A 19,307-nucleotide genomic window follows, 5' to 3' on the forward strand; every position below is an offset into this window, starting at 1 on the left:
CATTTTAAAATCGTTACAAAAGTTTCTAAACCTCGGTTCTGCATTTCTCTACCTGTGACAGACAGGCTTCAGTGTGCAGATCTGCACAGCTCCAGGTGCCACCCTCTGAGGTCCTGTTAGAAACGCAGATGGTCAGCGCTCACCCCACTGAACTCCAACCTGAATTTTAACAAATTTTCCAAGTGAGTCCTGTGCACGCTAAAGTTTGAGGACCTGCCAGAGAGGAAACCAGGGCTCCGTCCGTACCTGGTGGGTTTGATCCTTCATCCACCCGACTTTCTTATCTCTGTTTCCTTTAGGTCCCAGGACAAGGCTACGTTTTTTAAAGGTGCAATTGGCCACGCCCTCTTCCAGTTTACAAAACTGCTTTCCCTCCCGCGGCTAGGAAAACGTCCGTTCGCCTGACCGCAGGAGAGAAACTCAAGACGGGAAAGCAGCTTCCAGAAATTCTGATGAGCCTCAGTTCACCGCTTTGATCTGACCCAACAGCCGGGGCCGCTCCGCGGACCGCGCTTCCTTCCCGGGGTCGCTCCTCTGCCGAGCTGCATTAATGAGATCCGCGTTGAGCGGGTTCCAGGGTCTGCCGGAGATCAAAGGCACAAAAGAATCTCTCAACCCCTCCTCCCCGGTGACTATTTGGTTTCTATCACCAGAGCGAAGAGTCAACTCCCCCGCCAGCCTTTAGGTGGGGAGGCGGGGACCGGAGTGGAGCCACTTGGAAACCGCCTTCCCCGCCCGCCGCAGAGCCTGGAGCAGCCCCGGCGCGGAGTGGGCGGGGCCTGGGTGGTAGGTGGGGCGGGGCGACGCGGGCGAGTGGGCGTGGCCTGGCGAGCGGATCGGGGCGGGGCGTGTGCTCCCGTCGGCAAGTCCCAGAGCCTCGCTGAGCCGGCTGAGCCGCGGCGCCCGAATACTTACCGCGGCGGCGCTCGCACGGGGAGAACGACTCCGGGCTCGCCCTGTGGCCGCTGTCCCGGTGCCGGCGCCCAGTGCCTCGGGCCCCAGCTCAGAGGGGCGGGGAGCGCTCCCCAGCCCCCCGCCGCTCTCCCTAGCCCCGGGGAAGAATGTGCCACCAGCTGTTCTCCGCTCGCGTGCGCTGCGCCCAGAAGTGAAGAACTTGGAGGAAGAGGAGACAAAGGCTGCGCTGGGGACGGAGGAGTTCGAGAATTGGGTCTGGGCAAACAAAAGGTGCGAAAGACGAGCCGGGGGTCAGGCGATGGCCACGGGAGAGCCCCTAGGGCTCGAGTTCCTGGGAGTCGCGCCGTGACATGCATGGTTCCTTCCCCGGACTGACTTCTTCGAGCTGGACACCCGACTCGGGCAAGTCGGGGAACGCACTGGAACAATGGACAACTTCTTCCCCGAGGTGAGTGCGCTCGCCGCCCCGCGCGGGCTCCCTTCCTGCCCGGACCTGGCCTCGGTGCCCCGGAGGAGGGGTCTGCCCACCGCGCCGGGCGCCCGCCCGGTACCTTTCCCTAAGCCGTGGAGGGCGAAACTTCCCGTGAATCGCCTGAAATCACCCCCTCACCCCCCGGGGGAGCCTCGGGATGAGTAAGCCGAGGCAGGTTTTGCTTAGTCCCGCGCTTCCCCTTTGCCCCGGGAGTAGGGAAGGTGAGCTTCCTTCCGCGTGGGTAGCCGGCTCACCGGTGTCCCCGCCGCGGGCGCCCGGGCCTGGCCAGGACTTCTGCTTGCCCGACTACCTGGGTGCAGGAAGCCCAGTAAATGTTCCACCGGGACGTGCCTTTCTCCAAGAAAGGTCTGGCATTTCCTTTGCAAAACGAGCCGGCTTCCTGTGCGAGGGGTGCACACACTTCCAGGGGAGCCGGCTGTGAAGGAGTGTGAGCGGGAAAGGCGCGTTTAATCACTCCCCGTGTTCTCTGCCCGCTGGACCTTTGGTGTGGGACCTGTAGTTCTTCCCGAGAAGCGCTCAGTAGGGTTTGAGGTCCTTCCAGATGCTGAGATCAAAAGATCAGGTATCAGTGCGGACTGCCCTGGGCAGATTTTGAATTTGAATGTAAAGAAAATCGTTTAGGGCCAACAATGGCTATTTAAACAGGTTAAACCGAAGCCCCTTTTAGGTTCCTTGAGGGCGGGACACCACAGTGACTTGAAATCCTTGGCTGGAGAACCCTCTCCCCTTTCTCTCCCCCTGGGGTCCAGAGTTACTGTAGTTTCCTGGCTCCCTTTCCTTTCTTGGTTGTGTTTATTTAATGAGTTCTGTTTAAGTTTGAGGTTTGAAGTGGCTCAACGTAAACTTAGTTGACTTCAGGGAGTCAGATGTGACTTTCATTGAGAGCCAGGGGGTGTTTTGTGAAGCCAGGACAGTTTTGGAATGTTCCTGCCTATTAGATTGGTGAGGGGTTGCATCTGTGTTCCCCAGCTTGCTTTTTCAGACTTAATTGGATATAATATTTCAAGTCATTCTGCTTTCGGGATGCCCACTTAGACAACTATTTGTAATGGCCAAAGTGATAAAAGTATTCCTGTGCAATAGTAATACCCAGTTTTTTTCATAGTGGCATCTCACATGTGATACCCATATTCTCTGTGAGATGTGGGCTGGAAAGGAATTACTCATCCATTAATATGTATTTTTACCTGTTTTTAAAGAATGAAATCTGTAAATGTGAGACTGTAGCATTTTCTAATCCGTAGAACTTCATGCCTGCAAGAAGGCACGAGAACTTTTTGCAGGATTGCAGATTAAGCCATGATGAAAGACCAGTGGGCTTTTATCTGTTGGAAAACCTAGGCTGTGCCTGCAGGACACTAATTCTTAACTTTTATTGGCTTTATTTTGCTTTTGTGTATTCTGGGTCCCTTAAGAGATAGGATGGGACATAGAATTTGTGTTGAGTTTTTTGGGATCCTGGTCTCCATGAAGCCTGTCTGGACCACAGGGGGTCTGTGGCCTCCCCTTGGGAAGAACTCTGCCCCCTAGTGCAAGTGGGGGGAACTTGAGGATAACGTGGGACAGATGCCTCTCACATTTTCTGGTTGAAAACTTTTTCCTTACACTAGAGTGACCTTGGTTCAGTGTAAGGTAACCTGGTTGTTGGATTTTATTTCAATGATATAATAGTGAAGTTGTCTTTTAGTGATCATCCATTCCCTTCATTTCCTAGTCGAAGCATTTTAAGTCAAAGATTAAGTCACTTGCCCAAGGATGAAGAGCTTGTTGTAGAATCCAGAGCCTTTCCCCTCTGTTGCTGGTGGAAATGTTCATTTTGAGGATATTTTCATTTATTTGAAATTATATTTTTAATTTGGTGGCGTATTTCTAATCAGGCTTCAACGTTCTGCCCCTGAGGTGGAGGCCAGCAGGGCCAATGACGGTGGCCACACATTGCTGTATTAATTGAAAACAAACTCCTAACGTAGTCTCTCTGTTTAGTGTTTAATAACAGAGCCTCCTTTTGTTAAACTGTCCAGTGAAGAAAATCTTGCTATGTCTTGTGAGAGTAGAAACAATAAGTGTGGAAGTGATATTTCCAAGGACAGCAAAATTGGAGGGCCTCCGTATCACTAAGTGGTGTCCTGTTCTTTGGTAATTTTTCCCATTGCGATTTGGGCATAATGACTTGTTGCTTGTTGGACAACAATTTGAAGCTAATGCTAACGGTTGAGAACAAAACGTTGAAGGAAATGTTATATGCATTAGCTTCATGTATGACTGGCCAAAGAATAAGGAAATAGGAGTTACCTGGGACTTGCAGCTGTTACTCAGAGCAGGGTCAGGGTTTCTCAAACTGGGTGCCAGTGTCATTTTGGGCCGGTTCATTCTTTGTTTTAGGGGGACTGTTCTGTGCCATGTAGGGTGTTGAGCAGCATCCCTGGCCTCTAGATGCTAGTAGAGCCCCCAAGTTGTGACAACTAAAATGTCTGCGGACATTGCCAGATGAGCCATGGGGAGCAAAATCACCGCCACTTGAGAGCCACTGAGCTGTACCCACGAAGCAGTTGCCTCGTGGAATGAATTCTCGTGCGTGTTGCATGCACAGCCCTCTTGCCTTGGAGTTTCTGCTGTAAGTAGCAGCAGATACCTATCTTCCTGCCGGCCAGGTCAGCGGGACACTTGTGAGGCTCACGCCCCTCAGCTGATGGCTACTGACTTCAAAGTGTACCCCGGGGATTGGAGACACTGAGCACCCCGCACTCCCTAATAGAGTTTGTTTCTTCATGGTCTGCCTTTAGATATTTATGGCTACTGTCAAGTAAATTGTGTGTATACTTCTGGGAAGACTAGGTGTGTTTTCTTTAGCATTTGGAGGTAAGTTGTTAAAAAGCTCACTTTAGGCAGCAACTAGGTTTTGCTATGTCTGTAACCAAAGCAGTTAAAAAAAACAGCAGAAAAGTCTCAACCAGCACAGTGGCCAGACTACTGTGCACATGTGTTGTTGATATTTTGAAGTGGACGCCGTTTCCATGCCCCCAGGGCCAAGTACAGTGCTGAGAACACTGGAGGGCCAGTAAGCACCTACCAGTTGAACTCATACATGAGCTTGACTTTTCTGTTTTCCATTCTAGGAACAGGAGTGGCACAATGGCTGTTCAAGCAAAAGCTCTTTTGGGGATTATTAACGGGACATACAAACGCTTTGGTTTTTCAGAATAAATATGTAAAATGTACACAAATATACTGAGACATCCAGATGCAGGAAGCAGGTATGAATGTTTTCAGGGATAAATTGTTAGGTACAACTAGAATGTTTTCCACTATTTCTTACAGCCTGGTTCACTCCAGGTTGGAACAAACTCAACTCGCAAGAGGTTCGGTGGAAATGCCTTTTTCCTCCTGAGCACTCAGTTTGGGTTTGGTTGTTACTGGGGTTGTTTAACGAGCTTTTTAAGGTGCTAAGAGTGTTTGAGCCTATTTTTTCATAGCATTTTATTTTGTTTGGTTTTAGAGCTTATTGATATTTCTTGTTTTGGTTAAAAAAAAAAAATGAAGACTGTTATTTTTGGCAGCTCCTTCCCTCCCCTCAAATCATCTCTCCGAGGCAAAAGGGAAGTGCTGAGGACTGCCTTGCCTCACCAAATCCTGAAGCCCACCCTTTTGACGACTGTATAATAGAATCAGAGCGTGTGCCTTTTCTCACCGTGGAGTTACAGTGTCTTGCCTTTTTTGCGCACCCTCAGTGATTTCTATTGTCAAGTACATTTTTTGGCCCCTGTCACACTGGGAACAGCAAAGCCCCGGGAGCAGCTGCGAGCAAGACAGTTGTTGCCAGCAGGGAGCCCTGATCTCCCTGGCCAGGGCTGCGGGAAGGGCTGCTCCCCGCCTATCACGTGGCCTCTACAAAATCAGGCACAAACCAGCCTGGGCAGGGCCTTCATATCAACCAGAGCGCTGAAGGGAGCAAGCAGAGTGTTTGCTTTTCCAGCTCTGCTGGCTTTAAGTGGGGTCACCTGTAAGGACACGAGCCTGGGAGGTGCTCTTCTGTTGAGATTTGTAGGCGAGGCTACCTTTTGGTTAATGGGTTTTCAAAATTTTGCTTTCAGGGTAATTGCTACGTAACATTTTCATGTCATTAATTTGCAGGAAACATTTCAAGAATGAGTAACCTGTGAGGTCTAGATTAATCTTGGCAAGACTTCCTCATGCCAAAAGGCCCCTGGGCGAAGGGAAAAGCACCCCATCCCAAAAGGAAAAAAGATGTGGCCTCTGGGAGTCCCCTTACCCCTCCCCCCCTGTGGGAGCTTGGCCAGGTTACCTCACCTTCCTGGCCTTGATTTCTCTGGTCTGTAAGTGGGCATAATCGTGTTGACCTTGCATGGAATTCAAGATAAGATTTACATCTCTTGGCACGGGGTAGGTGGGTGAGTAATAATAAGAGTTTAGTTATTGTAACTGAGACATGAAGCACGGGCGCTGTGGTGGTGAGTGAATCCCAGCACTCACGGGCGCAGGGGAAGCTCGGCCTTAGAGCTTTCCCAGGTCTGTTTCTGGGTGCTGGATTGCATTTGTTCATGTGCTCCCTTTTAGCCTGTGCACTCTGTACAACACAGAGTGTGCATGTCCAGAATTCTGTCTTAAAGCATCTCTGGATTGCTTACAAAATCAAGTTCACGTTCCCGAGTCTGGTTGTCCAGGCCTTTCTGACCTTGCAACTGTCTTCATTCATCCCCGCCTGCATTGGGCTCCAGGGCCTCCCTTACCAGCCCTGCCCGCACCTCTGTGCAGGCCACCCTCGCTGCCGATCAGATGGCCTGCCTGCCCAGCTCCCTTTTGAAACCGCCTCTGACAGGTCTAGTTCACCTGACCCCTACCTCTCTTTCCTCTGAACTTGGCTCTGCCTTTCCGTCCTGGTCATCTTAGGAATTTACTCCTGTCCTCAGAGGCTTTACATACCTTCCCCCACCCCACCCCCTCTCAAGTGAGTAAACAGCCTTGAGAGGTTCAATATCCCATTTACAGATTGTATCACCTCGTTTGCACTGGAAGGTCCTTAAGGATGGGATTCTAGCCTTGGATAGCCTCTACTTTCCCCTCAAGTACAGATTTTTTTTATGACGGGAGGGGAGATGCTCATAATCTTTTTTTATTAATTACCAAGCTTTTTACAATTCTTTGAAGACAATGATAAATAAGGCTAAGGTTTACTGAGTGCTCTCTGTGTGCCCCCGCAAGTTCCTGAGCACTTTACATTCATTACCTCATTTAATCCATTTAGCAACTGTATGTGTAAGGAAAGTGAGGCACAGAGAGGTTAAGTCATTGACCCAGTGTCACACAGCTAGAAAATGACAGCCCACATTTGAACCCAGACAAGCAGTCATCAGAGCCTCTGTGTTCTTCACAGCCTGGCCATGCTTTTCTCTCCTGTTGGTGTCCTTAGCCAAAGTGCCATAGACAGTAGGCACTTAGTAAGTGATTTTTGAGTTGAAAACAGCATGGGAGTTTGGGAAAACAAGTGATCCACACCCCAGAAACATTGCAAACCCAGCAGGAAATTGTGAATCAGCTTTTGAACATGCCACTAATTTTTATTTAGTTTGTTTCTGACTTAGGAAAGACAAGTATCTTCTGTTTCTTTGTAAAATGTGACTTCTAAAGCCCCAACCTCCTGAGGATGGTAGGGGGATTGTAAAAGAAGGCGTTTAGAAAACTGGGTTTTTAAGAAGTGTTTATTTTATTTTATTTTATTTTTTTAAATATATTTTATTGATTTTTTTACAGAGAGGAAGGGAGAGAGATAGAGAGTTAGAAACATTGATGAGAGAGAAACATCGATCAGCTGCCTCCTGCACATCTCCCACTGGGGATATGCCCGCAACCCAGGTACATGCCCTTGACCGGAATTGAACCTGGGACCCTCCAGTCCGCAGGCCGACGCTCTATCCACTGAGCCAAACCGGTTTCGGCAAGTGTTTATTTTATTAAAAGAAAGGGTTGGAAGACTATAATTTTTCTCCCCAATTCTACTGCTCGGTTATTGGAGTAGTCCTCCTTTAGATTTTCTGATGGAATCTCCTCTTTCGAGTACAGATTCCGCTCCTTTCCCAGAGTTTCTGCATATAGTTGTGCTCTACTTGTTAGCTTGTGAACGCTTGTGGGGTGATCATGACAGCAGAGAGCAACGTTGCTCAAGGAGTCTTCCTTGAATAACATTTTTTGCTTCTTTTGCTCTGAGGGCTTTTCAGAAAATGTGTCCAGAAAATGTGTTCAGAAACTTAAATCTATTTTGATTGTCCATATTTGAGAAGATTCACTAATTTTATTGTAATCATGATGTTCACAATACTTTGTGTATTATTGATAGTAGTGCCAAAGTAGAAAACCTTTCTTGAGTCATTGTGGTTCTTAGATTTGTTTTTGTATTAATTTCAGTTTGGAGAAGGCTGGGCATTAGTTACTGGCATTGTCAACAGAACTCATATAGCCATATTTAGATTTAAAAAGGAATAGGATTGCATATGATAAGTTATGGATATTACAGGTTTTACACAATTTTGAAATTTTATTTTGTCACTGTCATTGTGAATCTCACCATTTTTTAAAAAATTGATTTCAGAGAGGAAGGGAGAGGGAGAGATAGAAACATCAATGATGGGAAAGAATCATTGATTGGCTGCCTCCTGCCCACCCCCTACTGGGGACCGAGCCCTCAACCCAGAAAGCAAACCGTGACCTCCTGGTTCATAGGTTGGGACTCAACCACTGAGCCATACCATTTCTTAAAACGATCTTTAGGCCCATTAAATATTTCTTAAGTTGTTTTTCAAAGTTTTCAATGCTCTGCATATTATAAAGAAAACTGAACACAGAAGTTAATTCATTAAAAGTCTGTTTTCAGATGAGACTATTCCTTAATGCACCTTGGCCATGAAATAGTGTATATAAAAATGATTGGGGATATGTGTGTGTAAATTTTTTCCCTTTCTAGTCATACAAATATTTTTATTTCCTTAATCTGATTTTTAAGTATTGTCTTGAATTATCAATTTTGTTGCATGTTTCACAATTGTTCCTTTTTGATTGAGGAAATTTTTCTCTAAACACATTTTTAAAATGAAATGGCTAAATTCATTCTGTTTCAGTTTGGGGGAAACTTTTGCTAATATTGTCAGTGGAAAATAATAATAGTTCATATCAAATTACTGCCACTTACTACAAGTTTGAAATTATTAATATTTTTTACCCAAGACCACGATTAGCTCTTTGAGGAACTGCTGTTAACTTTTTTGTGTGTGCCTTTGTTATGTACAGGGCACTCTAAAGCCTACAGCCCAAGGCAGGGGTCCTAGGTGTCCGGTTCTAAAAGTGGCCCTGCCCATTTCTCCTGGGCATGTATCATTTATATGACCATTTTAGGTTGTTTCTAGTTGTTTGCTTTTATAGAAGGCATCACACAAACATTCTTGTTCCTGTATCATTGCATGCTTGTTTGATTATTTCATCGAAGTGGAGATGTTTCATCAAAGGGTTTTGCACATTTTTACTTATCATTTGGCGCAAAAAGTTTTATGAGATGTGCCAGTGCAGCTTACTGCAGGCACAGCCGAGACACTCAGTCATGATGTACTTATGATAAGAGGGATTTTGTAACTTCTTGTTAGTGACATGCATTGCTGAACAGAGGATATTAACGTTGAGTACTCGATTTCCGTGGCCACTGTCAGGTTCTTCTTTAAGTCTGGGTGGAGGAGAGAGGAATTCTTCTCAGTTAATAGCAGGGCTGGTAATTCATGTATGGCCCCCAAAAAACCCCAGTGTGGTTGCTAATGTTCATTTAAGACCAAGGCACACACAAGGGATGCAGCCTTGGGCTGCGTGGGGAACCATTGAACATTTGTTTAGGGCAGCGGTTCTCAACCTGTGGGTTGCCAACCTGTGGGTCGCGACCCCTTTGGGGGTTGAATGACCCTTTCACAGGGGTCGCCTAAGACCATCAGAAAACACATAGATAATTACATATTGTTTTTGTGATTAATCACTATGCTTTAATTATGTTCAATTTGTAACAATGAAAATACATACTGCATCTCAGATATTTACATTACGATTCATAACAGTAGCAAAATTACAGTTATGAAGTAGCAGCGAAAATAATTTTATGGTTGGGGGTCACCACAACATGAGGAACTGTATTAAAGGGTCGCGGCATTAGGAAGGTTGAGAACCACTGGTTTAGGGTATTGTTTGTATGGGTTTTTCTTTTACTTCTCATTCCTTTGCATTGTAAGTATCCTTGGGAGTTAACCCTGGGCCACAACCATTATGGTGTGGTTGTTTTAATTGTAGGGATTTGGGTGACATGCAGCACTGGTCTCTCTCTCTCTCTCTCTCTCTCTCTCTCTCTCTCTCTCTCTCTCTCTCTGTTTGACTTGAAGGCTTATTATTCTTACTAATTACCCCTGGGAAGTCTTTCCATGAACTTTGAAATAAAGTGTTGAGTGCTAGGTGCAAATAGCACTGCATCTTCTACGATGTTGTCATTTCATGCAGCCTTGCCCCTGTTTATTTCCTCCCCCGTTTTGTTCTCTTAATGACTGGGCTCAGGGCCAGGGTATCCAGCCCTCCGGTAGTTTTCAGCCTCAGATTTGCAGATGTGGGGAAGTGTGCCCTCTTCCTCGGCCTTCTCAACCTCGCCACCGTTGACATTTTCAGCCATTGCACATGTCCCCTGGGGAGGGAGGGGGCGCCAAGTGGCTCCAGTTGAGAATCGCTGTGCTGTGTCCCTACTTTTATGGGCATACATTCGATTTGGGTCTCACTGGTAATCCAAACTCTAAATCATTGTTTATCATCCAAGTCATGGGTTAAGGTGTTGGGTCTGGTTAGAATACCCGTATCCGGCTGTACCCTCTGTCCAAGGCTTTCTCACTCCCTGAAAGTTCCCTTTCAGATACTCTCCCCAGAGCATTAGAGAAATGTGTATTATACTGTACAGAGTGATGGGACTGACAGTTGCTCTCTAGAAGGTCATGTTCTCTGAAAGTTGAGAACATCTTGAACTAAGTTATATCTCCTGCGCTCTCCCCCAGGTATTTATTTCTGTTTTATTCTGGGATGCTTTTTTTTTTTTTTTTTTTAACAATAGGCTCCGCAGTTGCCAGAATAGTACAGCATGGTCCTGTGTACCTGTCACCCAGCTTGCTCGGTGGTGACATCTTATATAACAGTAGTACAGTATCAAGACCAGGGAATTGACATTGGTACAGCATTCACACCTCGTTTAGATTTCACCTGTTTTTCACACACTTCAGTGTTTTCACATATATAGGTTTGTGTAACCACCAGCACGATCCCAATACGGAACGCTCCATGCTTTGCTAACCCATGAGAAATATCCCCCCTCAGTCCCTAGTCACTGCTGATCTGTTCTCTGTGAGTTTGTCATTATAGTTTTATGTAAATGAATCAGACAGTATGTAAACCTTCTGAGATGGGACTTCCCACTCAATACCCTTGAGACCCACCCATGTCGTGTGCATGGACAGTCTGTTCCATTTAATAGCCAGTAGAGCTTCATTATTCTGGTATTCATTTAATACCTGTTGCTAACATCCATTATCATTCTGAGGCTCACAATCATTTGCATAATAAAGTACTCATTTTGTCCCATGGTTGTTAATACCCCAGATTCGCTGGCATTTGCTCCTTGTAGTAAATTGAAATGCTGTTGTCTAAGAATTTTATAATCTGTGACACCATTCTCAAGTCTTGTGAGGTAGATTCACTTAGACCTGAGTGCATTCAAACTCTTGCTTATCATGGTACCAACTAGCAGATTCTGATTCTTGGTCCCCTTCCCTGAAACAGAGACTTCATGAAATGAAATGACTTTGGCATGGTTAATGCTGTCGATGTCACAATCCTAACATGTTACAGCCTTATGTGGCCTAGCCAGGTGAGTAAATGGATGCGGAGTTTGCTAGAGCCAAGACTTCCTGGCCACTGAACGCTAATGCAACAAGCTATTCCTGACTTGGCCAGTGTGGCTCAGTTGGTTGGAGCATTGATCCATACACCAAAAGGTGGCAGGATTGACTCCCGGTCAGGGCACATATCCAGGTTGCAGGTTTGACCCCTAGTTGGGTAACATGCAAGAGGCAACTGCTCGATGTTTCTCTCCCACATTGATGTTTCTTTCCCTCTCCTTCCTTTCTCTCAAATCAATTTTTAAAAAACTTTAAAAAAAGGTATTCCTGTCATCCATCAGTATCTTAGCAGGACTGAATGGAAAGGGGATTTGATTTCTAGGACTTCTAAGGCCACTGAAAGTGCCCTGACTTGAGTCAAGTGTATGGCGGTGGTCGTAGTGAGGGGGTTACCCTGTTGGAGGTGTGAGAAGCGATAGCCTCCACCCACTTGATCAGCCAGGGATTGGGCCATCCTGACACCCCAGTTCTGGGACACTGTCTGAACTACCCTCACACATATAGCCAATTCCTGTGCCAACCTACTAGGCTCTGTCTGTCACCACCCTGGGTCCCTGATCTTGCTACCTTTTTCTTGTTATAATTAAATGGAGCCAATCCATTTCATACCTGATCTTCCTCTTTTCCTGATGCTTTCTATTTTTCCCAGCATTGTTGTGTTTTCCAAAGAACCCTGCATTGTCATGATGTGCCCAAAATAGGACAGCTTCAGTTTGTCATTTTTGACTCCAGCGATATTTTGGGCTTAATTTAATTGAGGGACCCCCTTGTTGGTCTTGCTGGCCATCCAGGGTATCTGTAGAGCTCTCTCCAATCCCGTATTTCAAGAGAATCGATGTTTTTCCCATCAGCCTTCTTCACTGCCCAGTTTTCCAGTCCATACATAGTAATTGAGAATAAGAGGCTGTGGCTGGTCTCAGCCTTGATCTCTAATGGCACTTGTTTGTTCTTGGTGATCTTTCCTAATTCTTCCATTGCTGCCCTTGGAGTCTCTCTTTGGAAACCAAGTATCTGTACAAGGCCAAGTTGCCTGTGGGCATTTTCCACATCTAGTAGATGTGTTGTTGCTTGCTGTCAAAAGTGGAGTCTTCAGTAGGCACTATTTCTGAACTGCTCTCAGATTTTTAAGAAGATAAAAGTTCGCAGCCTCCCCACACTTTTACACATTTTTGCCTTGTATAGGAGGGGGTCATCAGAATACTGCCTTGTGAATCATAGGTACTGCATTTCCAAAGATTTTCATTCTCCAGGGATTCTCTCAAGAATAGGTGCCAAGTTCAACTTCAAAAATATAAAGTTAGGTGCAGACTGTAAATTCTGACCTTAATTTTTTCAGCCCTTGAGAGCCACCGGAATTCTTGGATGTTCCTCTTGGTAACGTGGTATTTTTCAGCCATAACAGTTTCCTTCTTGCCTTTGTGCAGATCTGGTAGGTTAGCTTACTCTGTTTTAGGTCCTAAAACCATGCTCACTTAAGGTTCTCTTCACCAAAGCCCATGTCTTTCCTACAAATATTTTAAATATGGAATCTCTTGTTTTTCAAAGTTAACATAAGAAGAAAAAACATTGGATAAAATGAGCTCTTGGTTGTGAAAGTGGATTCTATCATATTTTGGAGTGTAAGCCAGTCAGGGGCTGTTTTGCCTAAGTTGTGAAGGGTAATTTGGACATCTGACTCTCCGGCATAATTATTTCCCAGTATTTTATTTAAAAAATTAAAGTATGAGTCATCAATTCTAAGAGTAAAAATGAAGAGCAAAACCTGCTCTTCTGCGGGTTGTATGCCGTGCTCAGAAAGTGTGCTTCGGAAGTGGACAACCTCTCTCAAGGAGTTCAGAGAGCTCTAAGAGGGCTGGAGCTCAATCGTTATGCTCCTGTTATTTCTTTGATATCAAGTAGATTCCTTTTATCCGGAGGCGCAGAGAACTGGGTTGCTTTACCGAAAATCTGCCACAGGTGATGGGGTCAGAAATATAACTAAGTCTCTTACCATCTCCACAGGCTCGTAAACCTCCACCAGATCCCTAACTGGTAATCTTTAGAGTTGGCGTGTGCGTATAAGACAGGAAATGGGCTATCCTCAGAAGAGCTAAAGGCCGCAAGAGGGTTTTCTTTTGAGTTATTATAAAATGTTTGATGAAGTTGAAGAGCTATTCCCTCCAGGAAAGCAGAATTCTGGAAGCTCATTTTTATTTATTTATTTATTTATTCATTTATTTATTTATTTATTTATTTTTATAAGGGCATATATCCTATCTTTACCTTACTGAGGACAAAGTTACCTTTTAGGAAAAATATTTATTCTAGTAGTGTTCTCTAAGTCAAGTCAACGGTTTATTTGTCCAAGGAGGAAATATGCTGTATCATTAGGGTTTGATATCCTGAGGGACTTTGGTAACAGATTGAATAAATGGAACTCAGATCCGGTAGGCGTGGCTCAGCGGTTGAGCATTGACCTATGAACCAGGAGGTCACGGTTCAATTCCCAGTCAGGGCACATGCCCAGGTTGCAGGCTCGGTCCCCAGTGTGGGGCTTGCAGGAGGCAGCCGATCAGTGATTCTCTTTCATCATTGATGTTTCTGTCTGTCTCCCTCTTCCTTCCTCTCTGAAATCAATACAAATATATTTTTTAAAAAAGAAACTCAGTCTTGGGGCTTAACCAGGGTTTTATTTTTGTTGTTGTTGTTATTGTTCAGCCTTCATGTCCCCTGCACTTTCTTTTAACTGGTTTAATTTTATTGATCACTTACCATGGCCTGGGTCTGTTAAATTTTTTATGTGGATTAATTTATTTCATCTCTCCAACAGCCTTAATGAGGTTGGTACCATTCTCCTCTGCATTTTACATAGGAGATATACAGAGTCTTAGAAGTTAAGTAATTTTCCCAAGTTCGCACAGCTGGGAAGTGATGAAACCAGGATTTGGACCCAAAGATGGAACTTGGATTCATGTGGAGGTGCTGGTAGTGGGTGTTGTAGATAGATAGAAGGAGATATGGGTAACATCTGTGTGGAGATCTTTGGGAATGCGCATTTGCTTCTCCAAAGTCATGTGATACAAGCGGGGAAGAATTACCCATTTGTGCCAGCAACAGGACTAAGAAATAGAAATTTTCCTGTAATCCATCAAAGCGAACACAGTCCTCTGATTGGTAATGTGATGGCAGCAAGTGAACACTGTTTGGGAAGAAGATTCAAAGACTAGTTTCAATGAAACTTTTAAAAAAATTTTTTAAAATATATTTTATTGATTTTCTACAGAGAGGAAGGGAGAGGGATAGAGAGTTAGAAACATCGATGAGAGAGAAACATTGATCAGCTGCCTCCTGCACACCCCCTACTGGGGATGTACCTGCAACCAAAGTACATTCCCTTGACCGGAATCGAACCTGGGACTCTTCAGTCCCCAGGCCAACGCTCTATCCAGTGAGCCAAACCCAGCTAGGGCTCAGTGAAACTTTTATAGGTTTCTGGGGAGCGTCTCTACTGAAGGCGAAGGTCGCACTAGATTTCCTAAGTCATTTGTCATGGCTTTTGTCTGTTTCTGACAACCCCCAGCTTCCCATGAAGTGATGCCGCGAGAGGCATGTTTGCTTTGGAGTCTGTGGGCAGTTTTGTGAATCTCGCTTGTCATCTGCAGAGCTGACAGCTGCTGTCTGCCTTGTGGATGCCAGCGGCCCTCGTCACAGATGTGGGCATTTGAGCTATTCATATCTTCCTCAGCAAAGATGGAGAAAGTGCCGCTTCATTCTCGTTCAGGGGCACATTTTCTTTTACAGGGATTTTTTTTTTTAGAGGAGTTTTAGGTTCATAGCAAGCAATAAAATTTTAAGAAACTATTTGGGAGATTGACCTTCCTTCAAGTGAGGTGAGAAATTTAAAAAGTAATTAATGGTTTACATTTAAATCAACTCTCCGAAGCTGTAATTTAGTTAAGATGGTGATATGGTAGCTGCTAATGTTTTTCATTTCTAACAAAGACAGGTTCTGTAGTTTACAAAGAAGAGTCTGGCGTGGTTGTATCAGCAGGTGTGTTCTGTGTCATAAAGTGTGCAGTCTGGATGTTGGTAAGGGCTGGGCAGATCTTTAGGAATGGGATTAGAATTATGTTTTATATAGAGTAGTGGTTCTCAGCTCTGGGCAATTTTGCCTCCCTGAGGCTATTTAGCGATGTCTGGAGACATTTTTGGTTGTTACCACCCATGTGGGAAGGGTGCGATCAGCATAGAGGGGGTAGAAACCAGGGATGCTGCTAACCATCCTCAGATGCACAGGACAGCTCCCCACAGCACAGATTGATTCAGTCTAAATGCCAACAGCGCCAAGATTGTTTCTGTAGTGTACTTTTTAGAGGTATGTATGCACATGTGTGTGCGTATGATACATTCATCTGATTTTTTAAAATTAATATCGGAATTATATTTTATAGCTTACCTATACTATATATCTAGATCTATAGATATATTATATATATATATATATATTTTTAAAGTATATTTTTATTGCTTTCAGAGAGGAAGGAAGAGAGCGATAGAAACATCCAGGATGAGAGAGAATCATTGATCGGCTGCTTCCTGCAAGTCCCTCACTGGGGATCGAACCTACAACCCATGCATATGCCCTTGACCGGAATCGAATCTGGGATCTTTGAGTTCGCAGGCTGACGCTCTATCCACTGAGCAAAACTGGCTAGGGCTATGTTAATTGTATTTATTCCAAAATCGATTTCTGTAGTATTTAGTGAAAAATAAATATAGTTATCAGATATAAAAATGTATATTTATATAGTGAGATATAAAGTTATGTTTTTCCAGGCTTCCTTAACTATGAGCTTGCACTTGATCCTAAAACAGCAAGGAAATAGACAATTGGACAAGCTGTGTCATCGAACACCAGGAAACCGATACGTGTTTCTGAGACGGAAGGAAGCTAGGGAGGGCCAGCATCAGAGATCGGCACTCTGCTCTCTGGACCTCCCCTGATAATAACTAAGCACTCAGGTTACCGATCTTGATTAAAGCAAGAGGCTTGATTAAAGCAAGAGGCGGCTTCTTGGAACCAGTCATAAGTGAAACTCCACACCTCTTCTTTTCCACCTCTCTCAGTTTGGATGAGTAAGGGTGTGATTTTTTCCTTTCTGCTTAATTTTCACCTGGCATGTTGTTTTCTTGCAAGCCACAGGAATGAATCACCGAAAGCTTGATTAAGGCTGTTGAATCAGCAAGCAGAACTCTCATTTGCTGAAAATAATTGGGAGGATATTTAGAAGTTTACACCCTTACAGCTCTCCCCAAACCTCCAGGCAGGAGGGAAATTAAGTTGGGTTTGTTTTAAAGTTCCTGGATTTAATCTGCGGTTTAGGAGCGAGCGGTTTTTTTAAAAAAATTATTTTAGTTTTATTGAGATAATTGACATAGAAAATTGTAAGATGTTTAAAGTGTACATTGTGGTAGGAGTGAGTTCTCTCCATGTTTCTCCTCACCCCCCCCCCCCGCCCCCCTTCTAGCAGGAGGACAGAAGAAAACATTTTAATCTGATGTTCTTTGGACCTTGTTTTTTAACATGTAAGATGCTCTAAATGAGACATCGTCCTAGAGCAGTGGTCCTCAACCTGTGGGTCACGACCCCTTTGGCGGTCGAACGACCCTTTCACAGGGGTTGCCTAAGACCATCCTGCATATCAGATATTTACATTACGATTCATAACAGTAGCAACATTACAGTTATGAAGTAGCAGCGAAAATAATTTTATGGTTGCGTCACAACATGAGGATCTGTATTTAAAGGGCCAGAAAGTTGAGAACCACTGTGTTAGAATAAGAGTCTGTGCCACTATCTGTTGACACAGTTAATTTAAGTGGATAATTTGTTGGGCATTAGCTGACCCTGACATGGAAGGAAGGTCTCTGGAGATGGTTCATGATGGAAGTCTGGGCTTGATAGGTCGGCAATGAGGCTTCGGCGATGACACTGTCACATTAACACTCTGACCAAGCCATTCAGCTTGTAAGGGACCAGCACCAGGTACTTATTCTCCCACTCAGTTAATTCAGATTAATAAGCAACCTGAGTATGGTGAACGATTCCTTTGCTTTAGAGATTACTGCTTGTTAAAAGACTGCTGTTGGTGGAATTCAGCATTATTCAGTTGTGCGAAGAGACCTGTGAGGGACCCGGCATGTGTGAGACTAAGGCTATGCTAAAATTGACATCTAGGCTGAGTGGATTCCCACCCCTGCCTTACTGAGACCATGATGTCATGGAGGGGGCACCAGAGGACTCGGAGGAAGGACTGTTGATTAACCCATGAACCTGAAACATCTCTAAGGTTTATCCAGATGCTATAAACTTCTAAAACTAGCAATAATATATTTATGAGACATTTTACCTGGTAGCATTTACTGTGCTAAACCCTTTGTATATACATCATGCAATTAAATCCTCTGCATGTTAGCAACTATTGTTAATCTCAGATAGGGTTGATCAGTTGTGGCTTTGAGAGACTAAGTAACTAGTTAAGTCACAGCTGGGAGATGGAATTCCAAGTTTTTTGTGTGTCTTTGGAGCCTGTGTTCATTTTTTTCTTCTGAGTTCGTGTCTCGAGAGCATATCAGAGTCTCCCAGCCAGGTGCATTGCCAGTTTGCAAGATTTTCTGTGGATTTATCAAATGTTTGGACTTTTCTTACTGCTTTATGATCCCACACTGGGCAGCGATCATGTTTCAAGGTTATTTTCATGGCTTGTGTACCCAGATTGAGGGTGTGTTTTGTCTAGGGCTCCCTCATTATGGAAGTCTGGGCTTGATAGGTCGGCATACCTGGGGCTAGAAACTCAAGATTGCAAGTGGACAAAACAAAAATAGTGGCTTCAGCAAAAGTAACAGGTCTACAGAATTAACAGTGACACAGATGGGCCACTTAGGCTTCCTCGGACACCCCTGCTCCTGAGATGTGATGAGACATAGTGATTTGTTCTTTTGCTGGCTGCTCTCTGATAGCCTAGACCAGTGGTCGGCAAACTGTGGCTCGCGAGCCACATGCGGCTCTTTGGCCCCTTGAGTGTGGCTCTTCCTAAGCCTTAGGAGTACACTAATTAAGTTAATAATAATGTACCTACCTATATAGTTTAAGTTTAAAAAATTTGGCTCTCAAAAGAAATTTCAATCGTTGTCCTGTTGATATTTGGCTCTGTTGACTGATGAGTTTGCCGACCCCTGGCCTAGACTTACTGATGACGGATATCATCATTCGGTTCTTTTACAAATGGGTCCTGCGGGCTTCGTAGGGTGCTCCAGCAGAAGCTCATGAAGTTCCTTGGAAGGTGTCACGGGTCAGAATCACATAGAGTGACTGTGTGGCCAGCAGGTGAGATCAGCAGAGTGGACCCCAGGGGTGAGTTCTCGATGTCTGGCTGCTCTAATATTGGGATCAGACAGATGTCGCTCTGCCGGACATTCCTACTGCCCAAGTCCGTGGCCCCAGGTGCCTGCTTCCAGTGCGGAGCCCAGGCTATAGATGGGTGTCGTATCTTGTTCCTTGCCTCACTGAAATGATAGAAAACATTCAACATTGAGGTACAGAGTACCCCCATGACGGAGGTTCTTCCTTCTGCTGGTGCCTCCTCAGCAGCATCCTCAACACCCCCTGTCCCGTGCACCCCAAGTAGGTATAGGCTTGGCTTTGCCTGTTGTGTTTAGAGCTCTCATTGTTGCTGTCCTTATTTTTGAACTTTAATACCCATGGATGTATCGTGGTTCTAACTAGTCGTTTTTGTTCTGACTGAGATCTGGTGGTCCCCTGGCCACGCCCACCCCAATCACACAGAGTGGCCCCTGCTTAGGCCGCTGCCCAGGGTGATCATGCTTCTGGGTAGGCCCGCCCCCTCCTTTCCTCCTCCCCCGTCTCTGACTGTTGCCATCCTGGG

At 45.0% G+C, this 19,307-nt stretch overlaps 1 protein-coding gene across 3 annotated transcripts in view; it reads left to right on the plus strand.

Moving 5' to 3' along the window:
* Positions 1–853: 853 nt before the first annotated feature.
* The window catches only part of MYO10 (myosin X), a 199,964-nt gene continuing 181,510 nt past the window's right edge, over positions 854–19,307 (plus strand). For 2 of the 3 annotated variants that reach the window (XM_059694746.1, XM_059694748.1), the window contains exon 1: positions 854–1,363. In XM_059694746.1, the coding sequence (XP_059550729.1) occupies positions 1,343–1,363 (21 nt within the window). In that variant the 5' untranslated portion in view covers positions 854–1,342. The remainder of the gene's footprint in view (positions 1,364–19,307) is intronic. The other variant, XM_059694747.1, reaches the window with a different exon arrangement.

The sequence above is a fragment of the Myotis daubentonii genome, chromosome 4, assembly GCF_963259705.1.
Source record: "Myotis daubentonii chromosome 4, mMyoDau2.1, whole genome shotgun sequence".
Classification (NCBI taxonomy): Eukaryota; Metazoa; Chordata; class Mammalia; order Chiroptera; family Vespertilionidae; genus Myotis; species Myotis daubentonii.